Source organism: Spermophilus citellus (genome assembly GCF_964194105.1).
Source record: "Spermophilus citellus genome assembly, chromosome: 8".
Classification (NCBI taxonomy): domain Eukaryota; kingdom Metazoa; phylum Chordata; class Mammalia; order Rodentia; family Sciuridae; genus Spermophilus; species Spermophilus citellus.
Window position 1 is genome coordinate 137,083,820 of NC_138189.1, and position 24,250 is coordinate 137,108,069.

The following is a 24,250-nucleotide window of genomic DNA, read 5'->3' on the forward strand; positions in this document are numbered from 1 at the left end:
CACCTGCCTCACTGCTTCTCTAAACTGAATGCACCTGATTTTGCCTTGTCTTGTTCTTGCAATCAAAGCAAGTAGTGATACTCATGCTCTTTTCAGGATAGGGTGTGGGCCAACGTGGGGAAGAGCCTGAACTGCATTATTGCTATGGTAGATAAACTAATTGAGAGAGATGGCGGTAGCGAAGGCTGCAGCGGAGGCAGCAAAGATGGAGAAAAGGACCCTTCTCTAGAGGACTCCATCACATCTCACCCAAGGGGTAAGGAATCCTTTTTATTTTTCCCCCAATTATTGACTGAGTAAATCCAATGAAAAAATCATGATGAAATGAGATAGAAAAGGAGAAGTCAACAGTGCCTTTGGTGAAAGTGCTGGTAACAGACTTTTCCACTGCTTTGGCTTGGAGGATAGAAGACTATCAAAATGGATCCTAGCTGTGTTTTCAGAATTGCTTGCAAGGCCTTTTTTTTTTTTTTTTTTTTTTTTTTTTTTTTTTTTTTGCTACAAAGAACAGTGCTTTCTCTTGAAGGGTCTGACAGAGTTCAATCTACTTTCACACATTCTCCCAAAATTTTAAAAGAAAGAAAAAAACAATGATTGCTTTTAATTCTTACAAATTTGAGGGATACCAGGACACAGTTATTTCTCACAGTTCTTGAACAGAATACAGTGTAATAGAATGTTTTTTGCAGGATTTTTTTTTTTTTTTTTTTTTTTTTGGTACTAGGGATGGACCAGGGGCACTTTGCAACTGAGCTATATTCTCAGCCCCTTTTCCTTATTTATTTATTTAGGTTTTGTTTTGAGGCAGGGTCTTGCTAAATTGCTTAGGGCTTTATCAAATTCCCGAGGCTTGCCTTGAACTTGTAGTCTTCCTGCCTCAGTCTCCTGAGTCGCTATAACAATGGGTGTGCACCACCATAAGAAGCCCTGAAGGATTTTTTTTGTGACCATATAAGAAGGTTTGAATCTGAAAACTGTGCTTCTGTATTATTCCAAAAAACATGTCATAACAATAGATTTCCACACACACACACACACACATGCATACACATGTGTAAAAAAGAAAGGAGAGGGTGAGATTTTCAAATGCATGTCATATTCACAGGTTGACTAGCAAATCTTATAGAATGTCACCTGTATTTGTATCCCCATAAATGACTTTTATGATTATTTTTGTTAATTTTATTAATCCATACAAAAATATTTCTTTATGGTAGTAGGAACTGATATTAGAGTTGACTTAACCTTTTTTGCTAAGTATCTTGTTTTGGAGAGAATAAACACTATTTGTCTACCTCCTGAAATTTGTTCTTTATTTACTTTAGGAAAATGAGTCCTCAGAAGGTATAGATGTCTATAAGATTAAATTTGTGTTTTCCAATTTGTCTTCCTAATTTCCATTACTGACATTTTCATCAGGAGTTTAATTATGTAAAACATCCATCTCTCATCACTTGATTAACAGCAGACCCTTTTCTTAATCACATTTGTAAACCACAACTTTCCAATACCGCTTTATTAAAGATGGTCCCTCTTCCTGTATTACACACTCACACAACTGAAAAGTCTACAGAGGATTGTGTTTGTATGATGATTGTATTTGGTATTCTTCATATTCATACTTAATTGTTCTCACTGTATATGGGGCTTTTCTTGTTTAATAATATCACTTTGATTAGCTAATGAATCTAGTACAGTTCTATAACTTCACATGAATCAAAATGAAAGCTTGTCATAGCTATATCATAAAGAAATAGTGTACTTCAATTTTCTTTAATTGAACATGTATTGACTATGAACTGTGAGCCAGACACTGTTGTGCGCTGGCAAATCAGGTAAGTGAGCGGAATTAAAAAATGAAGGGACTTATTTTATCCATAGATGGGTTTACTAGACATAATTTTTTAGCAGAAATAAAGGATAACAGCTATTGCTACATTTTTTGTTTGATGTTCCCCAAATGTCTCTTGAAAAAGAAAAATATTCTAATATTTGAAATGCCATACTTTATCTACATCTTATATTTAGAAGTTTGTACATGTATGATACAAATTATATTTTTAAAAAATAAAAAATATTTTGTAGACAAATCAGCCATAAGATTAAATGAATTGATTTTATTTGAATGTGAAGCAATGAGTACACACATTCTAAGACCAGACAGTACTTGCTGCAAATGTAGAAATCACAACCAGATCATTGGTGTGGATAGTTAGTCAAACTACAACATACTGTGTTCTAATTTATTTTAAGTGTCTTATTTTTATTTTGTTACATATATTTATTTCACCCATTGTCCATTCTTCATTATGTTATAAAATTTTAGATGTCATTATTTAAACATATAAGATAAAATATTAATTTTGCATGAAATTATTTAACATAGTATACATTATTAAATTATTCACTAAAACATTAAAATTTTGCATGCTATATAGTTACTTACAGAGTGCTTTTTCTAGAGAGAAAATTGACACATAAAAAATGCTTAACATATATAAATATTTTACAAATGAGTGTGCTAAAGTATGTATACATTCTATAGATACATCCTATAGATGCAGTATTATCTATAATATAATTGGATTCAACTGATGAGTTCACTTAATTAATAAAAACATTGAAATGTCAAATATTAATTTAATACATATTATGTATATCATATTTCATTAGAAAATTATATCTGTATGATAAAAAATAACTCTTTAGAAAGTAAAATTATTTGGTAGAAAAATCATCTATAAGAGTAGATGAATCATTTTTTTTATTCATATGTGAGACATTGTGTGGACATATTCCAAAACAAGATAAAGTTAATAATTTATACCCTTCCTCTTATTTGGGGGGTGGGACTTTTGTTTCTACCTAACTTTTTTCACATAAAGCAATGCAGTAGAGAAATATACGGTGGCCTTTTAAGCTAGCGTAAACAAATGAAGAAAGTCATGTATTTGCCTGTATTATGGCCCACACTATTTCTAGTTAAAATATTTGAGGTATGCATTCCCTGTTGCCAATTACCTGTATTTTAAAAATTTTATTCATGAAAGTGATAACTTGGAAAATTTGTAAACAAAAGCAAATACCATCATGAATGTTTTTTTTTTCCTTATTTCAATGTGATTTTACCATTTTGAACATTTCCTATGTTAATACATCCACATACTCACAGTCACACACACAAACACACACGTTCACACTCATGTGTATTTTAACCAAATTGAAGTACACATTATAAATACAGACGTTGAGTAGTTTTGTGTATTAATATTTTCTCAGACATTTTGTGGAATTTTAATAATTGTAAACTAATTCACCTCCAGGGAAACCACCATTTCAGGTATTCAATTATTATAAAAATGCTGGAATTAATGGATTAACGCACAAGCAATTTTGAATATATAAATCTTCATGTTTCAAGTATTGTCTTTTACATTAGATTGCTAGAAGTCCCTGTTCATTTATTCAGCTTATCTACTTAATTATGTATTCATGGATACAACTATCTATCAATGTGAGATCATAAAAATTTTCTATATCCTATGGTTTGTAATCTATTATTAGTATTTATCTTGACTCAAATTGTTCCAGATTTAGCCTCGGGAGCTTTATGCTTCTGTGCCCTTTTGATGATTTGCTCTCTCCCACTATTTAGTCCTTCACTTTCAGTCTTCATTCTTCCTTTACTTTCTCACTTTCTTTACTCCCTTCCTTATCATAGATGCTCCAGGCTCATCTTGCATTTCTGAGTTCCAGGTCCACCCACTTTCCAGGGAACCCTAGTTTCTTTCAATGGAGAATAGCAGTTAGAAACCCGCACCTGAGCGTGTAGGCATTTTGTTACTTCTTTGAAGAAACAGGTGCTCTAACTTCCAGGGACTACAATCACCTTCAGACTCATCTTCCCAGCCTTAAATAGTTTCACGGACTTCATGCTATTTTGGGTGAAAGTTACCGTAATTTCTGCTTTTCTGTGAAGTTGACATTGTATAACTTATTGCTGTATTTCAAAATATTGTTCTTATGATAGTCTATTTCTTTAATACTATTATATGTATCCTCATCCCCTTGCCATGGTGGAAAATCCTTCATGCTTTCCCTTGTTTACAATTAATTAGTGAACTGATGGAGTGTTTTGAGTCATCTAGTATTTATTATAATAGATGATGTGATAAGTGATAAATATTGTTAGGCATTTATTTATTATTATTATTATTATTATTATTATTATTGTGTGTGTGTTTTACTGGGGATTGAATCCAGGAATACTCTACCACTGAGCTACATCACCAGACCTTTTTACTTCTTGTTATTCCATCATGAGACAGGGCCTCGATAAATTGGCAAGGCTGACCTTGAACTTGCAGTCCTCCTGTCTCAGCGTCTGGGGTCACTGGGATTGTAGGCATGCACCATGGAACCTGGCATATTAGGCATTTTTTCACCATCATTTATTAAAGAGTCTTCATATTGTATCATTTCTTGTTTTTTTTTCCTTTACAGATTAAGTTCTGCAAGTAATTCTAATAAATTTCTTGAATTTTATGTTATATACATTTATACTATCTTTTGTATTGGAATATATTTCTAAATCTTATAGGGTAAATCAAACTTATACTAGTTTTTCTTTCTTCAAACCCTCCGTTATTTTTATGTTTTAGCAGTATTTGTGTTTGTTTTGCTGTTTTATATTTTACATGGCTACACGGTGGTCTTGTGAATTATCACTATGTTTATCTATCCATTTTCTTATGCTCCTCTCTGACCTATAAATATTCCTCATCAGGTTGTAGATTTTTCTTGTTACAGTATATTAATTTAATAGTATTTTAAATTTGTAGTTTGAAGGATTTCTGCTTGTTTATTTTGGAACCAGAATGTTATGATACATCTTTTGATTGCTTAATAAATTTATTTTCAGCATGAATGCATATAGTGGTGAGAGAAGTAAAACTTTCCCGACTGTTTTGAACACAAATAATAGAATAGCCATTCCAAACATCTATAGCATGTGTGTGCCTAGTGAACACAGATTGTTCTTATATTTTCAATACACGTAAACACATTTATGGGCATCTGTTGTATGTGTACAATCACTTGCCTTAAATTCATGATAAATTGAGAACTCAAAGATTAAATCATAGAATATTAAAATCTTAGATTTGATGTGGTCTTAAAGACTATGTAATGAGACCTCCTAAATTATGTGAAGAAGCTTGCCCAGAATATCTCTGCCGGTTTTCAACTAGCCTCTAATGCACATCTCCAGTCTTGAAACCATTTTTATTTTTGTAGACAGCAAGCTTCAAACATTGATCCAATTATGTTTTCTTTAATTTCTCCCACTGACCCAAATGTAATCCTTTGCAATAAACAGGAGAAACTTACTTTTCTTTTCCCAAATTAAGCCTAATTCATATTGTGTCCTTTTTGAATTCTCAATGTTTGTGAGATTTTTCAAAGAAATAGACTCAAATGCATCCAGTAGTTGCTTTTCTCAGACCCTTTATAGTCTGAGAAGTCCCCAGAGTTAAACCCAGTGGCCTAATAACTACAGAGCAACTCGGGAAGTCCACCTCCCTACTTTAGCTACTATTAATATTATGATACCTAAGCTCTCATTAGCTTTTGGAAAACCATGTTTTAGTAGTAATTCTGTTGGTGTCCATAATTCTGCTGAACTGGATTCATCCTGCTCATCCTTCATTATCAAACAACATATAAGCACCACTCTACACTGGACTTTGTGAAATATTAGTGGCACAAGGAGATTAAGACAGCTTATCTCAATTCTGCTGAAGAGATGGATGTCTAAACCCATGACTACAGTATAAAACACTTTTGAGTACACTTTAATAAATACCTGTTTCTTTCATCCATCATTTCTACTGTCCTACTTAGGCTTATTTCATTCACATTTTATACACATTTCCTGTCCATTCATAAAAGTAATAGATAAAAGTGATGGGAAAACAGAGCTAATACAGGTCCTTGAGGCACCACATGAAAAAGAACTATGTGCATTCAAATGCACTTGTTAATCCCTGCCCTTCCAGGTATGTGTGTTCAGTCAGCTGTGTATGCAGCCATCGCTGCTATTGCATGGCCTGCATTTCTCCATCTTTCATAAGCATATCATGATCTGTTCTGTGAAAGGCCAAATACCTTATGCCATTCAATTCTTCTTCCTAATCTACCCAGCTGTAAGCCCTGTCAGAAAGGAGATGAAACTCCAGTGACATAATTTTCATTTATGAGCTCATGCTGGCTTCAAGTCGTCACTATTTTCTCTCTCAAAGGAGGTAAATGTCCATGCAGATCACAGAATTAATTCACTTATCACTGCTTAGAATTCACTTCTAGTTCCTTGGTACTAATGTTCCTTACCACTTCATAATTCTCTTTTAACTTGCAAAGCACATTCCACATTCCCTCTGGGATCTGAGGTTTCACTATATTTACCACATCTTTTAATTTTATTCTGGCCGACTCCAGTTAACGCAGTTGTCTGACGACTTCCAGGGATTTGGCAGTAATATATCAATAGTCATCAAGAGCTTATGAATGCCAAAGATTAGACATTTGAAAAATGCAAGATAGGGAAAAATTGAAGGTTTAAGCAAATCACTCCTCTGTTCCATATTTTGTCTTTGATTGCACAGATGAGCTTTTTGTCTAACATACTTGAAATAATTAAAGGATAGATTTATGTATCACAATATATATTTATATATTTCAAGCATTAAACATCATGGAAGACACACACTATTTTTTTTCTAAGTTTGAAAAGGAAGATGAAGATCCTTTCCTTCATTCAATAAACTGTTGGCCAGCATCTACCCTATTTCATGTACTGTATTCATAAACATCCAACCATAGCCCTGTTCATGCAGTCTCCTGTGTGAGCAAGTTGTATTTGAAAGGAATTATCCAAGTTAAATGTCTTGTAAAGGTAGAATTGACAAGATAAAGGACTTAGGATAGTAAGTATACATTTGAGAGGCATCAACATGTAGGCAGAATAAACTGAATAAAATATAAAGAGAAAGAATAGGAAACTATGAGCAAAATTCATAAAAAAAGATCCCCAGGTTTGGGGATCACCCTCAGCTCAGGTGTGGGAAGCTTCAAGGGATGAAAGTCAAGTGCAATTTGGATATTACAAAAGGGTATAAAAAGAGCTATAATAATTGTATTTACAGCTCACACTTGCTGTGCTCACATTTGTGTGACAAAACACTTTTCTAAGACTTCTCTCCCTTCCTCCTTTCTCATGACCCACCTGGAGGAGGTTCTGTTTTTATCCTCATTTATAGGAAAGGAAGTTGAATACTGTGGCTGAAAGCACAGAGCTGGTAGGCATCTCAATATGGAGTTTAATTCACGTAGAGTGATTCCTGATAGAATTTATTAAAAAGAACCCAAGTCTTCATATGTCCATTGGGAAAAGGAGTGCTTAAATTTCAAGAGCAGTTTTGCATATGAATTGACTTGTCTTTATTTTTGCCCTTGATATTTTAATGGGCTTACTTTCTCAGTCACCTCTGATGCTTCACTTGTTTGCTTAATTTTCTTACTTCTGATAAGCACTCAAATTCCTTTACCCTGGCTTCACCATGCCTTGACTTCTTCTGCTATTCATCTTGCCTCATCCATGTTCATGCTCAGTCACATTGAACTGTGTAGATCTCACCTTGTGCTTCTTACTCCTAGACCTTCAAAAGTTGCCCTTCTCCACCTCCCTCAAGCCCGAACCTCACATCCTTGTGCCCCTTCCCTCAGCTGGCTCTGTGGGACCAATGTTGTTGCCCATGACCTTTTGCTCACTAGAACTGTTTGCTCTGGGCATAATGCTCTGAGTTACCATCTTGAAAATTCTAGTAATTCTATCTTTGCATTTGTGTTTTGCTGTCAGTCAAGCCAGGACCTGGGAGTTGAAGCTTTGACTCACATACATTTCTACCACTCCTCATAATTGGAGGGATTCTCCAGTGTCTGCCCTGTCCCCCCATCCTCATTCCAGCCAATGACTGCTTCTCACTCCCACTAACCATGGAGCCTAGGAATGGTACTGGAGAGCCAGGATCAGACTGGAGCTCTTTGAGGCTCTGAACTCACATATGCCCATGAACAAGGCAATGTGATATGAAAGAGTAAGTTAAAATCACCAACCACCATGGCAGGTGGGTAGTTACACCACTGAGAAAGGAAAAGCCTTGTTTACTGCCTTTTGAATAGGATTCTGCACTTCTCTTTTTCACTGAATTCTTCTGATTCTGTAGTCATACCTTCTTCAGGGATTGCAGGCACAAGGGCCTGCAAGCATCATTCAAGATAGTAAGAATGAGTCCAGGAGAGGGATTGAAACTACAGCAAACTAAAGAATATATATCCCTTCAAATGAGGCCACCATGTCAGCCCCAGCCCATCATTTCCACTGGGGAACATGGAACTGAAGTCATTATCTCTCTGATGTTTGAGTAAAACTGAATTTTTGTGTGAAATATCCCAGTATTCAAAGGGTTAAATTGATCAAAATATGGTGAAACCCAGGCCAGAAAAGGCTGGCTTTGGGGCCATTCCTTTGAAACCTATGAATATGATTTATCATGCATAATATTTTTGATGTTATCTCCCCTACTAGACATGGCTCTCTGAGAAAATATGCCAAGTCTCTTTTTTAAAATATTTATTTATTTATGTATCTTTAGTTTTAGGTGGATATATTAGTTTGTTTTTATATGATGCTGAGGATCTAACCCAGTGTCTCATGCATGCTAGGCGAGCACTCTACCACTGAGCCACCATCCCAGCCCCAAGTGTTTATGATTAGCTGGAATCTCCAAAGTCTAATATACTTGTTGACAAATGATAGGGACCCAACATAGTGGAATAAAGACCTAGTCAACTCGATTGAGGACTGCTATCCACCAGAATGCTTAAGCAGTTTGTCCTGATGTTGTCAAGTGACTTCTTCAATGTATATGCACATTTATGCACACAAGTGTAATTGCTAATATCCTCAGAACTTATCCTTAACATTAGATATTATTATTTCAGTGCTTTTATAAAATGCAAAGATGTAAATATAAAGCATCATTTTCTTCAAAGGCTTTAGATTTTAATTTTCCCGAATTCCATGAATTTCTACACATTAATGTTTAGAATTTTGGGGAAAAGAAAGATGAATGGGTTAGTCTTTTAAAAAACTAACAGTTTGCCAGGTGAAACAACTTTTAAAGTGTATCTATAAGATTAAAAAATTGGTAAATAGATGTTTTGGTCACCTTTTTTTCTGCTGTGACTAAAGGACCCAACCAGAACAACTACAGAGGAGGAAGAGTTTATTTGAGGACTCACGGTTTCGGAGGTCTAGTCCATAGAAGTCCTACTCATTGCTAGGAGCTCCAGGTGAGGCAGGATATCATGGTGGAAGAGTGTGGCAGGAAAAAACAGCTCACATGCTGATCAGAAAGCAGAGGGAGGGAGGGAGAGAGAGAGAGAGAGACTCCACTCGCCAGATACAAATATAATACCCCAATTCTCACCTCCTCCAGTCACACCCTACCACTTCAGTTACCACCCAGTTAATCCTATTAGGGGATTAAATCACTTATTGGTTAAGACTCATAAAACCCAATCATTTCTCCTTTGACCCTTATTGCACTGTCCTACATGTAAGCTTTTGGGGGACACTTTCCATCCAAACCATAATAATAGATAATCCAAAGTACCATCTATTTTTATTAAATATGCATAATTCCAATAACATTTTACATTATGACCTTTTTAATGACCACTCTTATCAGGAATCTATTTTTTTCCTTAAAAATCAGGCAATGAATTGTGATGGATGTAACAGAGCAGTGTGGGCCTCAGAGGCAGTATCCTTGGCATGTTCACAGTTTGGGGCTTGTTTGATCACATGGCCTTTAACAAGTCATTTAAACTCTCAGAGCATCAGTTTCTTTTAAAGAAAGATCAATATTATCTAAAAATTGGTAAGGAATCTTTCAGTCCTAAAGTTTTGTGATGGTAAGGGAGATGCTCAATTCTTAACAGTCATTTAGTCTGTGTTTTTTGTTCATAAAACAATGAACAAAATAAATCAAATGCTTACCTTCCTGAAGCGTAATTGTTTTTAGCAGAAAAAAAAAGCATTTAAAAATAACAGGGCATTATATAACATGTTGACGGTGACAGATGCTTTGGGGAAAACACAGAGTAAAGCATGAGGGTTTTGGAGTGATGGCATGGGCCAAGGATTGCCCATCAGTGGCAAAGTAGGCTTTGTTTGGAAGTTGACATTTTCAGGAGAGAAGCAAAGAGGAGAGGGAGGGAGCCATGAAGACGTCTTGGAGAATAATGGATTGGATATAGAAGACAGTTTGTGCACACATGTTCCTGCCATATTCAGGAAATAGCAAGAAAGCCTGTTTGGTTCGAATAAGAATATGAAGAATATGAAGCAGACAGAAGAGAAGATGAAGTTAGGAGATAGTTTAGGGGAACAATCATATAGGAGTTTTGTGCAGATGTTGGCTTTTACCAAATGGGGAGGAATTGGAGGGTTTTGAGCAGAAGATTAACCCGATTTAACTTCAATTAGCACCTGGTCTATTGTGTTCAGATCGGACTGTAGATGGAAAGGTATGGACCACTTAGAAAGCGGATGCAGTGTATGTAGGTGAGGCACAAGATGGGTGTGGCCTAAGGAGGAGGTCGTGAGCTCTCTATTTATTTTGAGGGTGAATCCAAGAGAGTTTTTTCATGGAGAGTGAGAGAAAAGACGTCAAGGATAACTCAACAATTTTTGACTGGCAAATGGAAGGCTGAGAGGGCTATGTGTTAGTTGAAGAAGACTCTGGATAGAGAAGGCCTTCTAACAAGTGACTTAGAAACTCATTTTGAACAGGTTAACTTTGATGTGGAGATATCAAGTAAGCAGCGAGATATAAAAATCTATAGTTTCTGATAAATGTTCGGGCTAAGGATGTTAATTTAGAAAAATCTTGACAAATAGATAGTAATTAAAGCCAGGAGACTGAATAATATCAATAAATGATTTGATGTATATAGAAAAGGCAAATAACCTACAGACTATAGCTGGGGATATCTCAATATTAAAAGGTCAGAAAGAAGTGGAGGAACCATCAACTATTTGAATGAGGAGCAACCAGTGTGGTGGAAGGAATAACAAGAAAAATGGTGTTCTCGAAAGTGGGATTCGGTGGGTGAGTTCAAAGAAGCCTGAGAGGTGGAGTTTGGATTTAGCATTGTGGACAGTCTCTGGGGACATTGACAAGAGTGGCTTCAAACCCCAGGGGAATGAGTTGAGAGGGAGACAGAGAAAAGGAACAGGAAACAATGCCTATGGACAACACATTTGGGGAGTTTGATGAAAGGGAACAGACAGAGGTAGGGTAGAAGTTACTGAGGGAAATAGGGGCCACCCAGAGTTGTTTTTAGAGATAAGGAGATAAAATTGTGCTGAGGGGAAGGATCCCATGAGAAAAAGAAAATATGGATAATGCGAGAGGAGGGAGGGGAATTGCAGGAGTGACGCTCCTAAGCATGTAAGAAGGGCTGGTCCAAGCTAGAGAAGAAGTAGTCCATCGTGAGGAACAGGACAGAAGTAAGGGCATAATGGACCAACAATTGGAGGTAGGAAGATGCAGGGCAGCATGTAGAATTATGGTTACTTCCATTATTTTTAACATAGAAGCTCATATTTATAGGTTGCTTAAGGTGTGCTAAATACTGTTTTGAAAATACTGCCCGCATGAACTCATTTGGTGTTCACAGCACTCATAGGAATAGTTCCACACAATTAATGGACAAGAAGGGGTGATAAAGTCCCCTGATGCCCCGCCATCCCCTACTCCAGTGGCACCCTGGATCTCAACCCTGGTAGTCTGGCTTCAGAGCCTGCCTTCCTGACTTTTGTGATGCACTACCTCTGTTCTCCAGGAGGAAAAAAATAGAAAAAAAAGCTGCTTCTTTAATCTTTCTCCATACAAATCATTTTTGCTATCACCTTTTTAACAAGAAGTTAAATTTTATCAGGCATGAACTTATGGTACTCTACAATAATGTCATGAAAATCAGTTCCCTAGGTATCTCCTAAAGTTTACTATAGAATCATATGTGTATATTAAGATCCAAAATTACTTTTGAAAAATGACTTTGCTTTCCCATAAGCATGGGGATGCTCACTGCCACAGTGAAACTGGTATAGATGGAGGAAAAGGGAAATGGTGCCTCCTACCAGTGGACTTTGGTAACCTGAGAAATGTATGGTGCATATTACGTTCAGTTACTTGCCTACCTGTCGATATTTTACAAGTTAAATCTCTGCACAAGATTTTCTAAAAAAATTTTTAGTAAAAATTAAAAAAAAAAAAAATTGGTGTGTTGTATTCCCCTGGTCTTGAAAGTTACTGGAAAAAATATTGCTTTCTCTTCTTCACTTTCCTCCTCTGGCTGCCTGTGCATCAGTTCTATCAGTATCATTCATATCCACTGCCTCTCTCTTCCATCCTTAGATGCTACACAGCATTTAAATGACCAGAGCCATCTGATGCAGATGCATTGGTGACTTTAGGTAGCTCTGTAACTTGTGACCTATGGAGCTTGTTCTCCAGTACCCAGCCTGTTTGTGGGCCAGAGTCCCGAGATTACAGTTTATTTGAGGTCTACAGGAAAAAATAAGCCCAGTGAATGTGAATCTTGACTCCTCCTGTTCCAGCACAACCTGAATTCAAAGCTTTTTGTCCTCCCACAAATACAGGGCTTGTTTGATTAATGGATTTAGTTCCTGGAAACTGTCTTAGCAGAATTTACTAAAGGCTTTCAACTTTGTGCTGCAAAATGAGGAGTTCAAGCAGGATATCATTTGAGGCACTTCCTTTGCTATTTTTCTAAGAGCAAGACTGGGAAGTTTTATGGCCCTGTGTTTTCAGGCTGGCAGGGTTTAAACAAACAAGATGCCCTTGACATGAGGAAAGGTTTCCCTCTGTTTTTCTCATTGCAGTCTTACTTGGGTTGAGCAGTACACTCATTTATAATACATGTGGAAGGTACCAAGAGCAGTCACTTACCCCAGTGGACAGTACAATGGTTTTATTTTACGGTACAACTGTGTCCTCTGTATCATACTCTTGTGACCTCTGTGGTAGAGTCAAAGGAAGCACAGCACCCTGTGCTGCCTCCTTCCAGGGTTACCATAACCCCTTTTTCCATTTGCCGGGCCTGATGCCCATTCCTTCCAGATGTAGCCTTGCTTCTTAGCTGAGGCTCTTTTCATACATATCTGCACCATTCTATTTTTCTGCTCACCCCCTCCCTGTCCCCTCCCTGTGTAGTTACAGTCCACATTTAGCTTTCTGTTTCTTTCCCTTGTCTATATGCTCAACATTGGCTTCATTTCATTCCTGCTTTCTCTGAGTCCTTGAGTTATCTCAGCCTCCTTCCAGTGCCCCTTACCGCTCCCTCTGGGCACTTTGCGGCATCTGTTTATGAGACTTGGCATCACCAATCCAGGCACTGCCCACACACTCTTCTTACAGAGCCTTCCTCTATGGTGTGACCTCACCACCTTTCCTGAAATGTCTCCACACGTGGCTTCCTTAGTGGGACCAGCAAATGCCACACTCATGAGTGAATGTGGACTTGACAGAGATGAGTGGTCTTGCCTCTGCACTTCTACTCTTCCAGCTTGTCCTGACTTTTTCCTCACTGCTTTGCTACTTATCACACCCCTTGAGTTGCAGATATTACTTTCCATCTCATATTCCCTTCTCTTAAAGACTCAAGATTAGGGGTCGTGTGTTTCCACTATCAGTATCACCATAGGACCTCATGCATAAGACATTCGGTTTGTCCAATGCATGAGTTCTCACGTTGGCAGTTAAAGAAGATGCTATGGTTTGAATCTTGAATGTCCTCAAAGGTGCATGGGCTAAAGGTTTGGTCCCCAGAGTGGAGCTATTGGAAGGAACCTTTAGGAGGTGGGGCCTAGACCTAGTGGGTAGGCCTTAAGTCACTGGAGATGTGCCCTTAAAGGGGAAAGTTAGAATCTGGTCTTTTATCTTCCTGGACATGGAGTGAGTTGTTATCTCCACCACACATTCCCTGCTTTTGCCATCTGGCAGTCCCACCAGAAGTCCAAAGTGATGGGTCTGCCTCATCTTGGACTGGAACCTCTAAACTATGGGACAAAATAATACCTTTCTCTCTATAAGTCAGTTACCTGAGTAAAACAGTAGACTTATGATTTGTTAACATAGATAAAAACAAGTTGCTTTTTCAGTTCTTGGGGGATCTGAATCAGGAGATGGGTCATGAAGATAGGGAAAGAGTCAGGAGGGCTTAGTGGAGGGGGTTTTTAATGAGCAGCAAAATGTTCTAAGCAGCCAAGCCCCAGCAGGTGCTTTCCTTTCCCTGATTACCGGTGTGTGGTTAGCATAGTTTCTGTGCTCCATATCTCTGGAGATGACTGGGCATTCAGAGACTTCCTATGTGCAGGTATCTAGAGGCTATGACCAAAGCTGGCCACATGCATTAAACACACACAAAGAAGTGTAGCTCTAAAGTATCTGCAGAGGAGGTCTTATCAGTAATTGACCCTTCTGTGTTCACCTTCATGAATTTTACAGTGATTTTCACATTGCAAAATTATACCTGCAAGAGAGGGCTATCGCTCAGGGGGACACTTACATCACCATATCTGGGTTGATATAAGGCATAGACTAAAGTCAGCAATAACTCTGTGAATGTGTTGTCTATCTCCCCCATCCCACCCCTCAAACATGAACCTTTGTCATCTCTGTGCTGACCTGAGTTTGAATGTACAGTAAAACCCCCATTGGTTGTGGATTTGGTCTGTGTCTACCTCAGAACATTGGGAGTGTTCTCACTCTCCTCTGAGGCAATTTTAATCATTTGGCTTCACAGTTCGTCATCTTCTTACCCAGGTGAATCTTCTGAACTGGGAGTATTTCTCCTCTTGTCTCTTTACATGAAGCCTAATGGATGTGCAATCTTTCAGCATTTCTTCTTCCTCTGTCTGAAAAGTTGTGATAACAAATATGACGTAGGGCTACAAGCTTTTGTGAAGTTAATTATTTTAAATGAGGAAAGAAGATCAAACACCTGAGAAGAAAATGGCTTAGAAATTGGAAAGAAGGTATTCCGCTCTGCTACAGTTGGTTGATATTTGGCTCTTTTATTTTTCTTCTGAGCAATGTAAGAGCCATTGAGCTCAGAGGACGGGAACATCCTGTACAGAAAATAGATGGTGTGTGGAGGAGGAGAGGGGGCACCCGGCAGTCATTCTTTGAATCCTTCAGTGAGCTTCACTTGAATATGTTAGAGCAGCGAGGAAAGGGCTAGAAAACAGAGCTCTGCTTGGATGGCTTCCAACTCCCTTTACAAAGCTCAGGAAAAGCTCAGCTAAGCCACATGCATTTTATGTTTTCCTGAGGAAAGACTCTGCTTGTTGGTCTTGGGGTTAAGGAGTCTCAGCAAGTTTTTATAGAGACACTAAAACATTCTCTTCATATTTTCCTCTGGCACTGAAAGGAGCCCAGGGGAGAGAATCACATTTAAGTGCCAGCTAGGCCGATGAGCTGTGTGAGAGGTTAGGTGAGGGGCAACCTCATGGTGTGTGCACCCTTAGCTGCCATATCACAAATGTGTGTGTGTGTGTGTGTGTGTGTGTGCGCGCGCGCGCGCGCGATAAGTACAGAATCTTCGCTGAAACTGGAAGAAATTAAACTCTCAAGTGCGGCTTATGTGTGTTTCACAATTTCTGACTTTGATGAGATAGTGCAAAAATGAACACCATCTTCATCCTTACCAGATAATGGCTCAACCTGTTCATGTGTGACAGTGCAGCAGGAAGGATACGGACAGACAGACATGAGGAACATGTCACAAGAGTCTCAAGACTGTCCAGAGCTGGAGCTTTCTTCTTTGTCCCCAGACATTTTCTTTTTAAAAGAAAGCAGCAGAATTTTCAGTTCTTTGTGCCAGTGATTTGGAATGTTCACCGGAGCAAGAAGACCATTTACAAACCGACTTCAGGCTCTCTTGGCCTGTCATACCCCATTGTGTTTATTTCAAAACCTGAGATTTTTACCTAGAGAATGTTGCCAGAGAAGAAAACCTGTCAGTGTTGCAATTGGCATTTGTTGGTGCAGTTTTCCTTTATCTGCTGAACTTAGCTGTTTCTTTTTCTAGAAAATTCTCATCTTTACCTTGCTCATTTACAGAGACTACTGCATAGGAGGCATAGTACTATCTTTTATTTATTTATTTATTTATTTATTTTTGTAGTGCTGGGGATTGAACCCAGGGCCCTGTGCATGCGAGGCAAGCACTCTACCAACTGTGCTATGTCCCCAGCCCTGGGATAGTACTATCTTGAAGACATTATATCTTGTTCACATCCTTGTAATTTTCTCATTCATAATTAATATTTCTTATATAGTCATTTTCCTTAAATTTTTGCCATATAAAGTATATATAATTATGCTAAATTGGGATACCAAAATATTGCTTATATCAGAAGTATCTAACATTGTTTATAGGTTGAGAGTATCAGTGCATTTCTTTGTTTCAGGTTTTTACCCCTATTCTAGTGGGACTGCAAATCAGAATTAGTCTCATGGTCTTTCTCTCCGTTATCCAATGACAATTTGTGATGAAAAGTCAACTGGCTAAAGAATCATGATTATGGATTTAGGAGTGAGGGAAGTAATATCCTAATGCTATTAAGGAAGTCTGCAAAGTTTCGTCTTTTAAAGACCATCAAGAAAAACCAATGGCTCTGTTTATTTTGAATTGTCAGTTAATATTTTTCAAGGGGAAGAAAGTGGACCCCTAAGTTAATTTTTAATTTTCAAACTAGAAGGGCTATATCCCGTTCATGACCAAGTTACTGCCCTCCAGACACAGGAAAATATGCTAGGTGCTTAAACAAAGGATCATGCTGTTTGGGGACTATGCAAGTGTCCAAAATAGTGGCAATCATTTCCTTGAATGGAATGAGTGACCAAGTACTTCTCCCTCAGCCTGATAAAGCAGCGCCACCTACTGCACAAAAGCCTGATTTTATGCTGAAGCCGTCTTGAGCAGAAACTGATCTCTACACATACACACACACACACACACACACACACACACACGCACGCACGCACACAGACAGACACACACACACACAAATTGGTCCACAGGCTCTTATCTGCTAACATCTAATCTGGGTCAGTTGAAGTTTTTTTCCTACCATTTCTCTCTGTATGTGTTTCATGTCCTCATTAGTATTGGAAGCAACATTAGAGAGAGACAGAAAGAGATACAATGCAAACAGGAAAAATGTAAAAATGCAGGCCATTCTCCATTGGTGTCTCCCGCTGTCTTTTCTTCTGAATATAATGATGCAACTCTATGTTCCACTTTACACATGACAGTGATGTAAGAATTAATAGTCAATGCTCGTCTGAATTGAACCATTATTCATATTTCATCCTAGGTAAGTGTGTTCTTTATTAAATGGTTACAGATTTAATAGACATTTGTGAATTCCCCTTTCTCCATTATTGTCATTCCTAGAATTATATGAAATGTACAATGTTTTAGCAATAATAACCCCTAGCATTCCTAATGTTCTTTGTATTATGACATCACACAGGTATTTGCATAAAGCATTAATAAGAGCATATCTTTTTATTAAGTTAGAGTCATTAATTATCCTTTCAACTACTTAGGCTTATTTCATCTAGTCTATTACACCACAACATAAAATAAGTAAGTGGCAGGAGACGTGGTACAACAAGGATCATGGTTCTTTTCATCATTCCCTGTAACTCTTTCAAGGTCTTAACTGGTTATCGACCACTCACATCATTCATGATGATGCTTCTCCTTTTGTGCTGAGAAGATCATATCATCTCAAACCTGCTCCATAATTAATTTTGCAGCATGTACTCCTTCATATGAAATTGTATTTGTCACCCTGGTGTTAATTTATTTGTACGTTAATGGGATGTCATACAGCCCAAAATTTATATTTGACTGTTGTCAGGGCTTTGCTCTCCAAACAAACTGAAATAGAATAGCACTTGGCTTTGGTATATGATGTAAAGACATGACTGTATAATTGATATATGTTAGAAATAGACACAAATAGCACAGATGGCTTCAGTTTTAATCCATATTTGAAGAAAAGCTGCGTGAATCCCTAATATTGTCAAAACTTGACTTTCTCGATCTCCCGTACACGTTAAGAAGCTTTTATTATATTTATTGTAACTTTACTCATTCAACTCAAACTCAAGCATCTACTCCGTGCTAGGCACTGTGCTGGGTTCTCAGGATTCAGTGATTAAAAAGTAAATTCCTTCCCCTCCGTGAACTCACTTTTGTGTAGAGGAAAACAATATGCAAGTGGTCCCAGCAGGGAGGGCCAGAAGCTGTGGGCACAGGAGGAAGTGAATGCCACCAGACTTCAAGGGCATGGGCAGGGGAGGAGGAGGAACTGAAGAGACTTCTAGAGGAGGGAGAGCCTAGGTGACATTGTCAGGGGTGGAAAAGAACTTGCCAGGCCCGTAAGTACAGAAAGTGTTCTAGGAGGGGAGATAGGGTTTGCAAAATCACAGGTGTGAGAGCCACGCAGATTAAGGAGAATGTGTTTTGCACTTCACTTGGGCTCAAGACTGCACATGAAGCTCTGAGAGATGGGACTGGACAGGCAGAAGAGACAAGAGAGGATCCTTCATGAGTTTGGACTTTTTTTCTGAATGCTTTAATGATTTTTTAAGTAAGGAGACAAGAGTGAGTGATTGGCTTCAAACTGATCAGAAAGCTCCTAGCAACACTATAGAGAGCGGATTTGAGCAGACTATGGCTGGGGGAAGGGGGGTCAGTTAAGAAATAAGCAGGGAAGGGGAAGCAGTTACGCGTTACAGAGCTAATTGAATGACCACCTATAGAAGAAATTTCTGTTTCTAGCATATGAACAGTCTAATGGCATATTCCACTAAGACACTGGCAGTGCCCAAGTTAGAGATGAGCATTCAGCAAAGGAGGCATGTGAGTGTGTGCAGTACCTCCAATGAGAGAGATCCACAGGGTCGCTGGCTATAGACTTTTGGAGTTCAGGGGAGTCACTAGAATTAATCTTTAAATCTATTCTTTATGAACCCTTTATAGTATGTTTAATTGTGCTGAAAGAAATCATGAATAGGTTCTATGCACCGAGACCTCCCTTCATGTATCGCACTGTTCTCACTCCCCCAGAGGACTGGTATGAGCAGTTGAGCCCCCTGGTCCTGACCCTGAAGGACTGCATGGGAGAAGTGGTGAGCAGAGCTAAGCAGTCGCTGACTTTCGTGCTGCTCCAGGAGCTGGCCTGCAGCTTGCCCCAGTGCCTGACGCTCACTCTACGCAGAGACATCGTCTTCAGCCAAGCAGTAGGTGCCTGTTGTTCCCACAGAGCCGGGCTGCATGTGCACATCCTCTCTTTGATGAGGGTAGAATTATTCCTTTGGCAGTTTTATTTTTAAAGATCCTTTTTATTAAGGTTTAGACACCAATATTTTTTTTCTTGTGATAGCTATGAGCAGAAAACCATGCAGACGCAGCTTATGCAACCACCTTCAGTATTTCTTTGTGAAACACTGAGATGGCCAAGTCTCATCCATTCCACTGACCAGGGCACAGAGACTGTGAAGAAGGGGTGACCTGTCTTTGTATTATGCTCTGGGGTCTGCTAACATGTCAGGGAAGGGACCTCTGCCTTGTACTGCAGGTGACAAGCTAGGACTGGGCAAAGGGATCTCTTTACTCGGTTTCCCAATCCACTCCCAAGACAGGATTTCACTATAATCCTTATTTTGTTTATAAAATAAATTTTCAGGGCAGTAAGGCTTGAACCAGAGCTTGCCAGGACTAGCTCTTTTTCTGATAGGACCCCACTACTCCACCTCATGCTGGTGCCATCCTTTTTTCCACCTGCCTCCACCCCCAGGGTTGAGTCTTATAAACAGAAAACATGCAGGGAAGGAGACAAAAGGCCTCCTTTTAAGCATTCCATTCAATGGGAGAATTTTAACCAACCTGTGTCTGTCCACCATTAAGCTATCTCGTGGCTGGTGCACAGCCAATGGTGCTAACCACACGTCAGGAATTATGCCCTACTCCCTATATAGTTCTTTATTGTGTCCTTTCAATGACTCTGTAAAATAATTGCCTCTATTCTGCATGTACAAATAATAATTAATTCCGTTTGGAAGTGCTAAGTAACTTTTTGTGGTTTTCTTGGTAGAAATCATATACATACATTTGAAAACAAACTCAAACTCCAAAAGCCATGTACTTACCCTTTTGTAATACTATCTTCCCCAAGACTTTCATACAGAGCCTTGCTAGATCAAAGACTGCCAACTTATTTTATTATGTATCTATGTATGAAGACTAGTAACTTTATTAGGATTTGTTAGAATTTTTAATTAAATCTGTGATGTCTTAAAAGTCTAAACTATTTTAAAATTGAACTAATAAGATTGCTGACCCCAGTAAATTTCTTCAATGATTTTTTTTATTTTAGCTTGCTGGATTGGTTTGTGGTTTTGTCATCAAATTACACACGAGTTTGCACGACCCCAACTTCTTGCAGCAGCTTCATACAGTGGGATTGATAGTACAATATGAAGGACTGCTGAGCACATACAGTGAGTACTGTTTAGTACATGTTACCATCACATCCCTATCCATGATATTTAGTACATCAACTTTTCAGAGAAGTATAAAAATAAGAAGTAAATCTTTATTGTGCCAAGTATTACAGAAATAATGTAATTTCTGGTTTTTACATTCTTTCACCTTGTAACTTACTTTGACATCCCATTATGTTTTGAAAATAGAATTATAGATTATTTCAAAGTAGACTCCTGAGAAGCCTTCTGGCTTTTTTTTTTTTAATATAACATACTTTGCCAACATACTTTCAATCAGTGGATTTGAAAATCCTAATGCTGCAATATCTAGAACTACACTATTCATTACTAGAGTCTCCAATGGATATGGAGCCCTTGAAATAGGCCTACTCCAAATCAATATATTCTAGATGTGCATCCCAATTTCAAAGATTAGTTTTAAAAAAAGGAAATTTTATATAGTTATTAAAAATTCTACATTGATTTTCAGTTAAAATGATCTTTTGGCTATATTGGGTTCAATAACATATTATTAAAATTACTGTTACTTTTTTGTCTTATTTATAAATATGACTGACAGAAAATGTATAATAATATACATAGTGCATATTCTGTTTCTATTGGATAGAGATGATCCAGAATCCTACTTAACTATCTCTTTCTCAGACTTTCTTAGTTTGTGTATGTAGATACAAAGCCACCAGGGGCCTCGGGCAGTGGTGGTCAATTCAGTCATCTCTGTGGATAGAAATCAGGTATCAGTCCTGTCGATAAAAAGATGTCCAAATGATAGTTTGTTTTATAAAGGTTTTAAAATCTCTCTGTAGCCTCTGAAAAAAAGCGTGCATTCTCTGCGTCTAATAGAAGAAAAAGTTGGCTCCGATCTACATATTGTGGGGTCGGGCTCCAAATTCCTTAATAGGACACCCATAGCACAAGAGTTAACAACAAGAATCAACAAATGGGACTTACTTAAACTAAAAAGTTTTTTCTCAGCAAGAGAAACAATAAGAGAGGCAAATAGGGAGCCCACATCCTGGGAACAAATTTTTACTCCTCACACTTCAGATAGAGCCCTAATATCCAGAGTATACAAAGAACTCAAAAAATTAGACAATAAGATAACAAATAACCCAATCAACAAATGGGCCAAGGACCTGAACAGACACTTCTCAGAGGAGGATATACAATCAATCAACAAGTACATGAAAAAATGCTCACCATCTATAGCAGTCAGAGAAATGCAAATCAAAACCACCCTAAGATACCATCTCACTCCAGTAAGATTGGCAGCCACTATGAAGTCAAACAACAACAAGTGCTGGCGAGGATGTGGAGAAAAGGGTACACTTGTACATTGCTGGTGGGACTGCAAATTGGTGCGGCCAATTTGGAAAGCAGTTTGGAGATTCCTGGGAAAGCTGGCAATGGAACCACCATTTGACCCTGCTATTGCCCTTCTTGGACTATTCCCTGAAAACCTTAAAAGAGCATGCTACAGGGATACTGCCACATCGATGTTCATAGCAGCACAATTCACAATAGCTAGACTGTGGAACCAACCCAGATGCCATTCAATAGATGAATGGATAAAAAAATGTGGCATTTATACACTATGGAATATTACGCAGCACTAAAAAATGACAAAATCATGGAATTTGCAGGGAAATGGATGGCACTAGAGCAGATTATGCTTAGTGAAGCTAGCCAATCCCTAAAAAACAAATACCAAATGTCTTCTTTGATATAATGAGAGCAACTATGAACAGAGTAGGGAGGAAGAGCAGGAAGAAAAGATTAATTTAAACAGAGACATGAGATGGGAGGGAAAGAAGAGAAAAGGGAAATTGCATGGAAATGAAGGGAGACCCTCATTGCTATACAAAATTACATATAAGAGGTTGTGAGGGGAATGGGAAAATAAACAAGGAGAGAAATGAATTACAGTAGATGGGGTAGAGAGAGAAGATGTGAGGGAAGGGGAGGTTGGATAGTAGGGGATAGGAAAGGTAGCAGAATACAACAATTACTAATAGGGCATTATGTAAAATTGTGGATGTGTAACCGACGTCATTCTGCAATCTGCATTTGGGGTAAAATTGGGGGTTCATAACCCACTTCAATCTAATGTATGAAATATGATATGTCAAGAGCTTTGTAATGTTGTGAACAACCAATAAAAAAAAAAAAAACAGAAAAAGAACTGGGAAAAAAAAAAGCGTGCATTCTTCTTCCCTCAAGGGGAACATGGGCTTCCAGAAAGTCCATTGAAAAGGTTCTTATTTCTCTGATGAAAACCTTCAGCCTTTGAGGAACAGTACGTGGAATAAATATGCCACCTTCAAAAACCCTTTCACTAAAATATTAGAACAAATTCCAGCAAGAAGGGGTAGTAGCTCGTGACCTTTTCTTTATAAGTATGTTTGTAAAGAGGCTCCTTTTTCTTTGTTTAGGTGATGAAATTGGAATGCTAGAGGACATGGCTGTTGGCATTTCCGACTTGAAGAAAGTAGCATTTAAAATAATAGAAGCCAAATCCAATGATGTCTTGCCAGTTATAACAGGAAGACGGTGAGTGTGACCGTTTCTTACAGACTGTGCTTTGTTTGGGATGTTGTATTTATTCCTGGAAAAGGAGCCTTGGAGAATTCAGATTTGGCTTGAGTTGTTTTCTTTTGTTCTCTTTTCCTTTTTGGTGAAAAGTAAATACATATGATGCGACAGGGCAAGATCTTGAAAATCTTCTAGAGCCTTAAATGTTTGTAAATTGTAGTCAGGTGAGTCTGGTAATGCTTCTCTATGAAATATGAGAAATTTAAAATAATAGTGTGCATGAGAAGAACATTTTCTCTTTATAGCTATCTAGTCTAAAGCTCTGGATGTTTTTACTTTTGCGGGAATCGTTCAGTTAATAGCTCCATAATTCTTGAGATGACTTTAAATTAAATTCAGTTAAAAGCAGCAACATTTTTAGGAAAGATATATTCCTATGTCAGGGGCATATACCACCATTTTTCTTAATTATTTTTGACAATTCATTCTCAGGCTGTGAAATTTCCGAGAAGCGTTTTAAATATATAGCTTTGAAGGTCAGTATATGATGGGCGAAATATCAGAAATAATTAAGAAAAATGATTGTGTGTAAAATAGACCTCTACTAGAAGACTTCTATCCCATAGTAAGTTGTTGCAATCAGAATTCCTTCAACCTTCAACTATTCTACTGTTAGCAGTTTTAAGTGCTGCATGAGTTTATTTAAAGATTGAAATATTCTTTGGTCATAATGAAAACGTGAATGTACAAAAGGAAGAAAACTTTTCATGCTAGAGAAAAATGAAGAGGAGGCAATGTCTAAAATTAATACAAAATACATTTGTCTTCCTGTCTACGGTAAACATGTGATATTTAAAGTTTATTTGAAGGGTGCCAAGAGTCACACAGTTCGAAGATAGGTAACTATTTCTTACACATAAAGAGAGAGGAAAATAAAAAAGCCAATCCTCATCTTCATAAAACTAAAAATCTCATTTGGA

At 37.9% G+C, this 24,250-nt stretch overlaps 1 protein-coding gene across 6 annotated transcripts in view; it reads left to right on the forward strand.

Moving 5' to 3' along the window:
- Positions 1-24,250, forward strand: part of INPP4B (inositol polyphosphate-4-phosphatase type II B) — a 777,385-nt gene that overhangs the window by 656,748 nt on the left and 96,387 nt on the right. For all 6 annotated transcript variants that reach the window (XM_081304010.1, XM_081304015.1, XM_081304012.1 and 3 more), the window contains 4 exons: positions 97-256; positions 19,300-19,472; positions 20,609-20,732; positions 23,171-23,288. In XM_081304010.1, the coding sequence (XP_081160136.1) occupies positions 97-256; positions 19,300-19,472; positions 20,609-20,732; positions 23,171-23,288 (575 nt within the window). The remainder of the gene's footprint in view (positions 1-96; positions 257-19,299; positions 19,473-20,608; positions 20,733-23,170; positions 23,289-24,250) is intronic.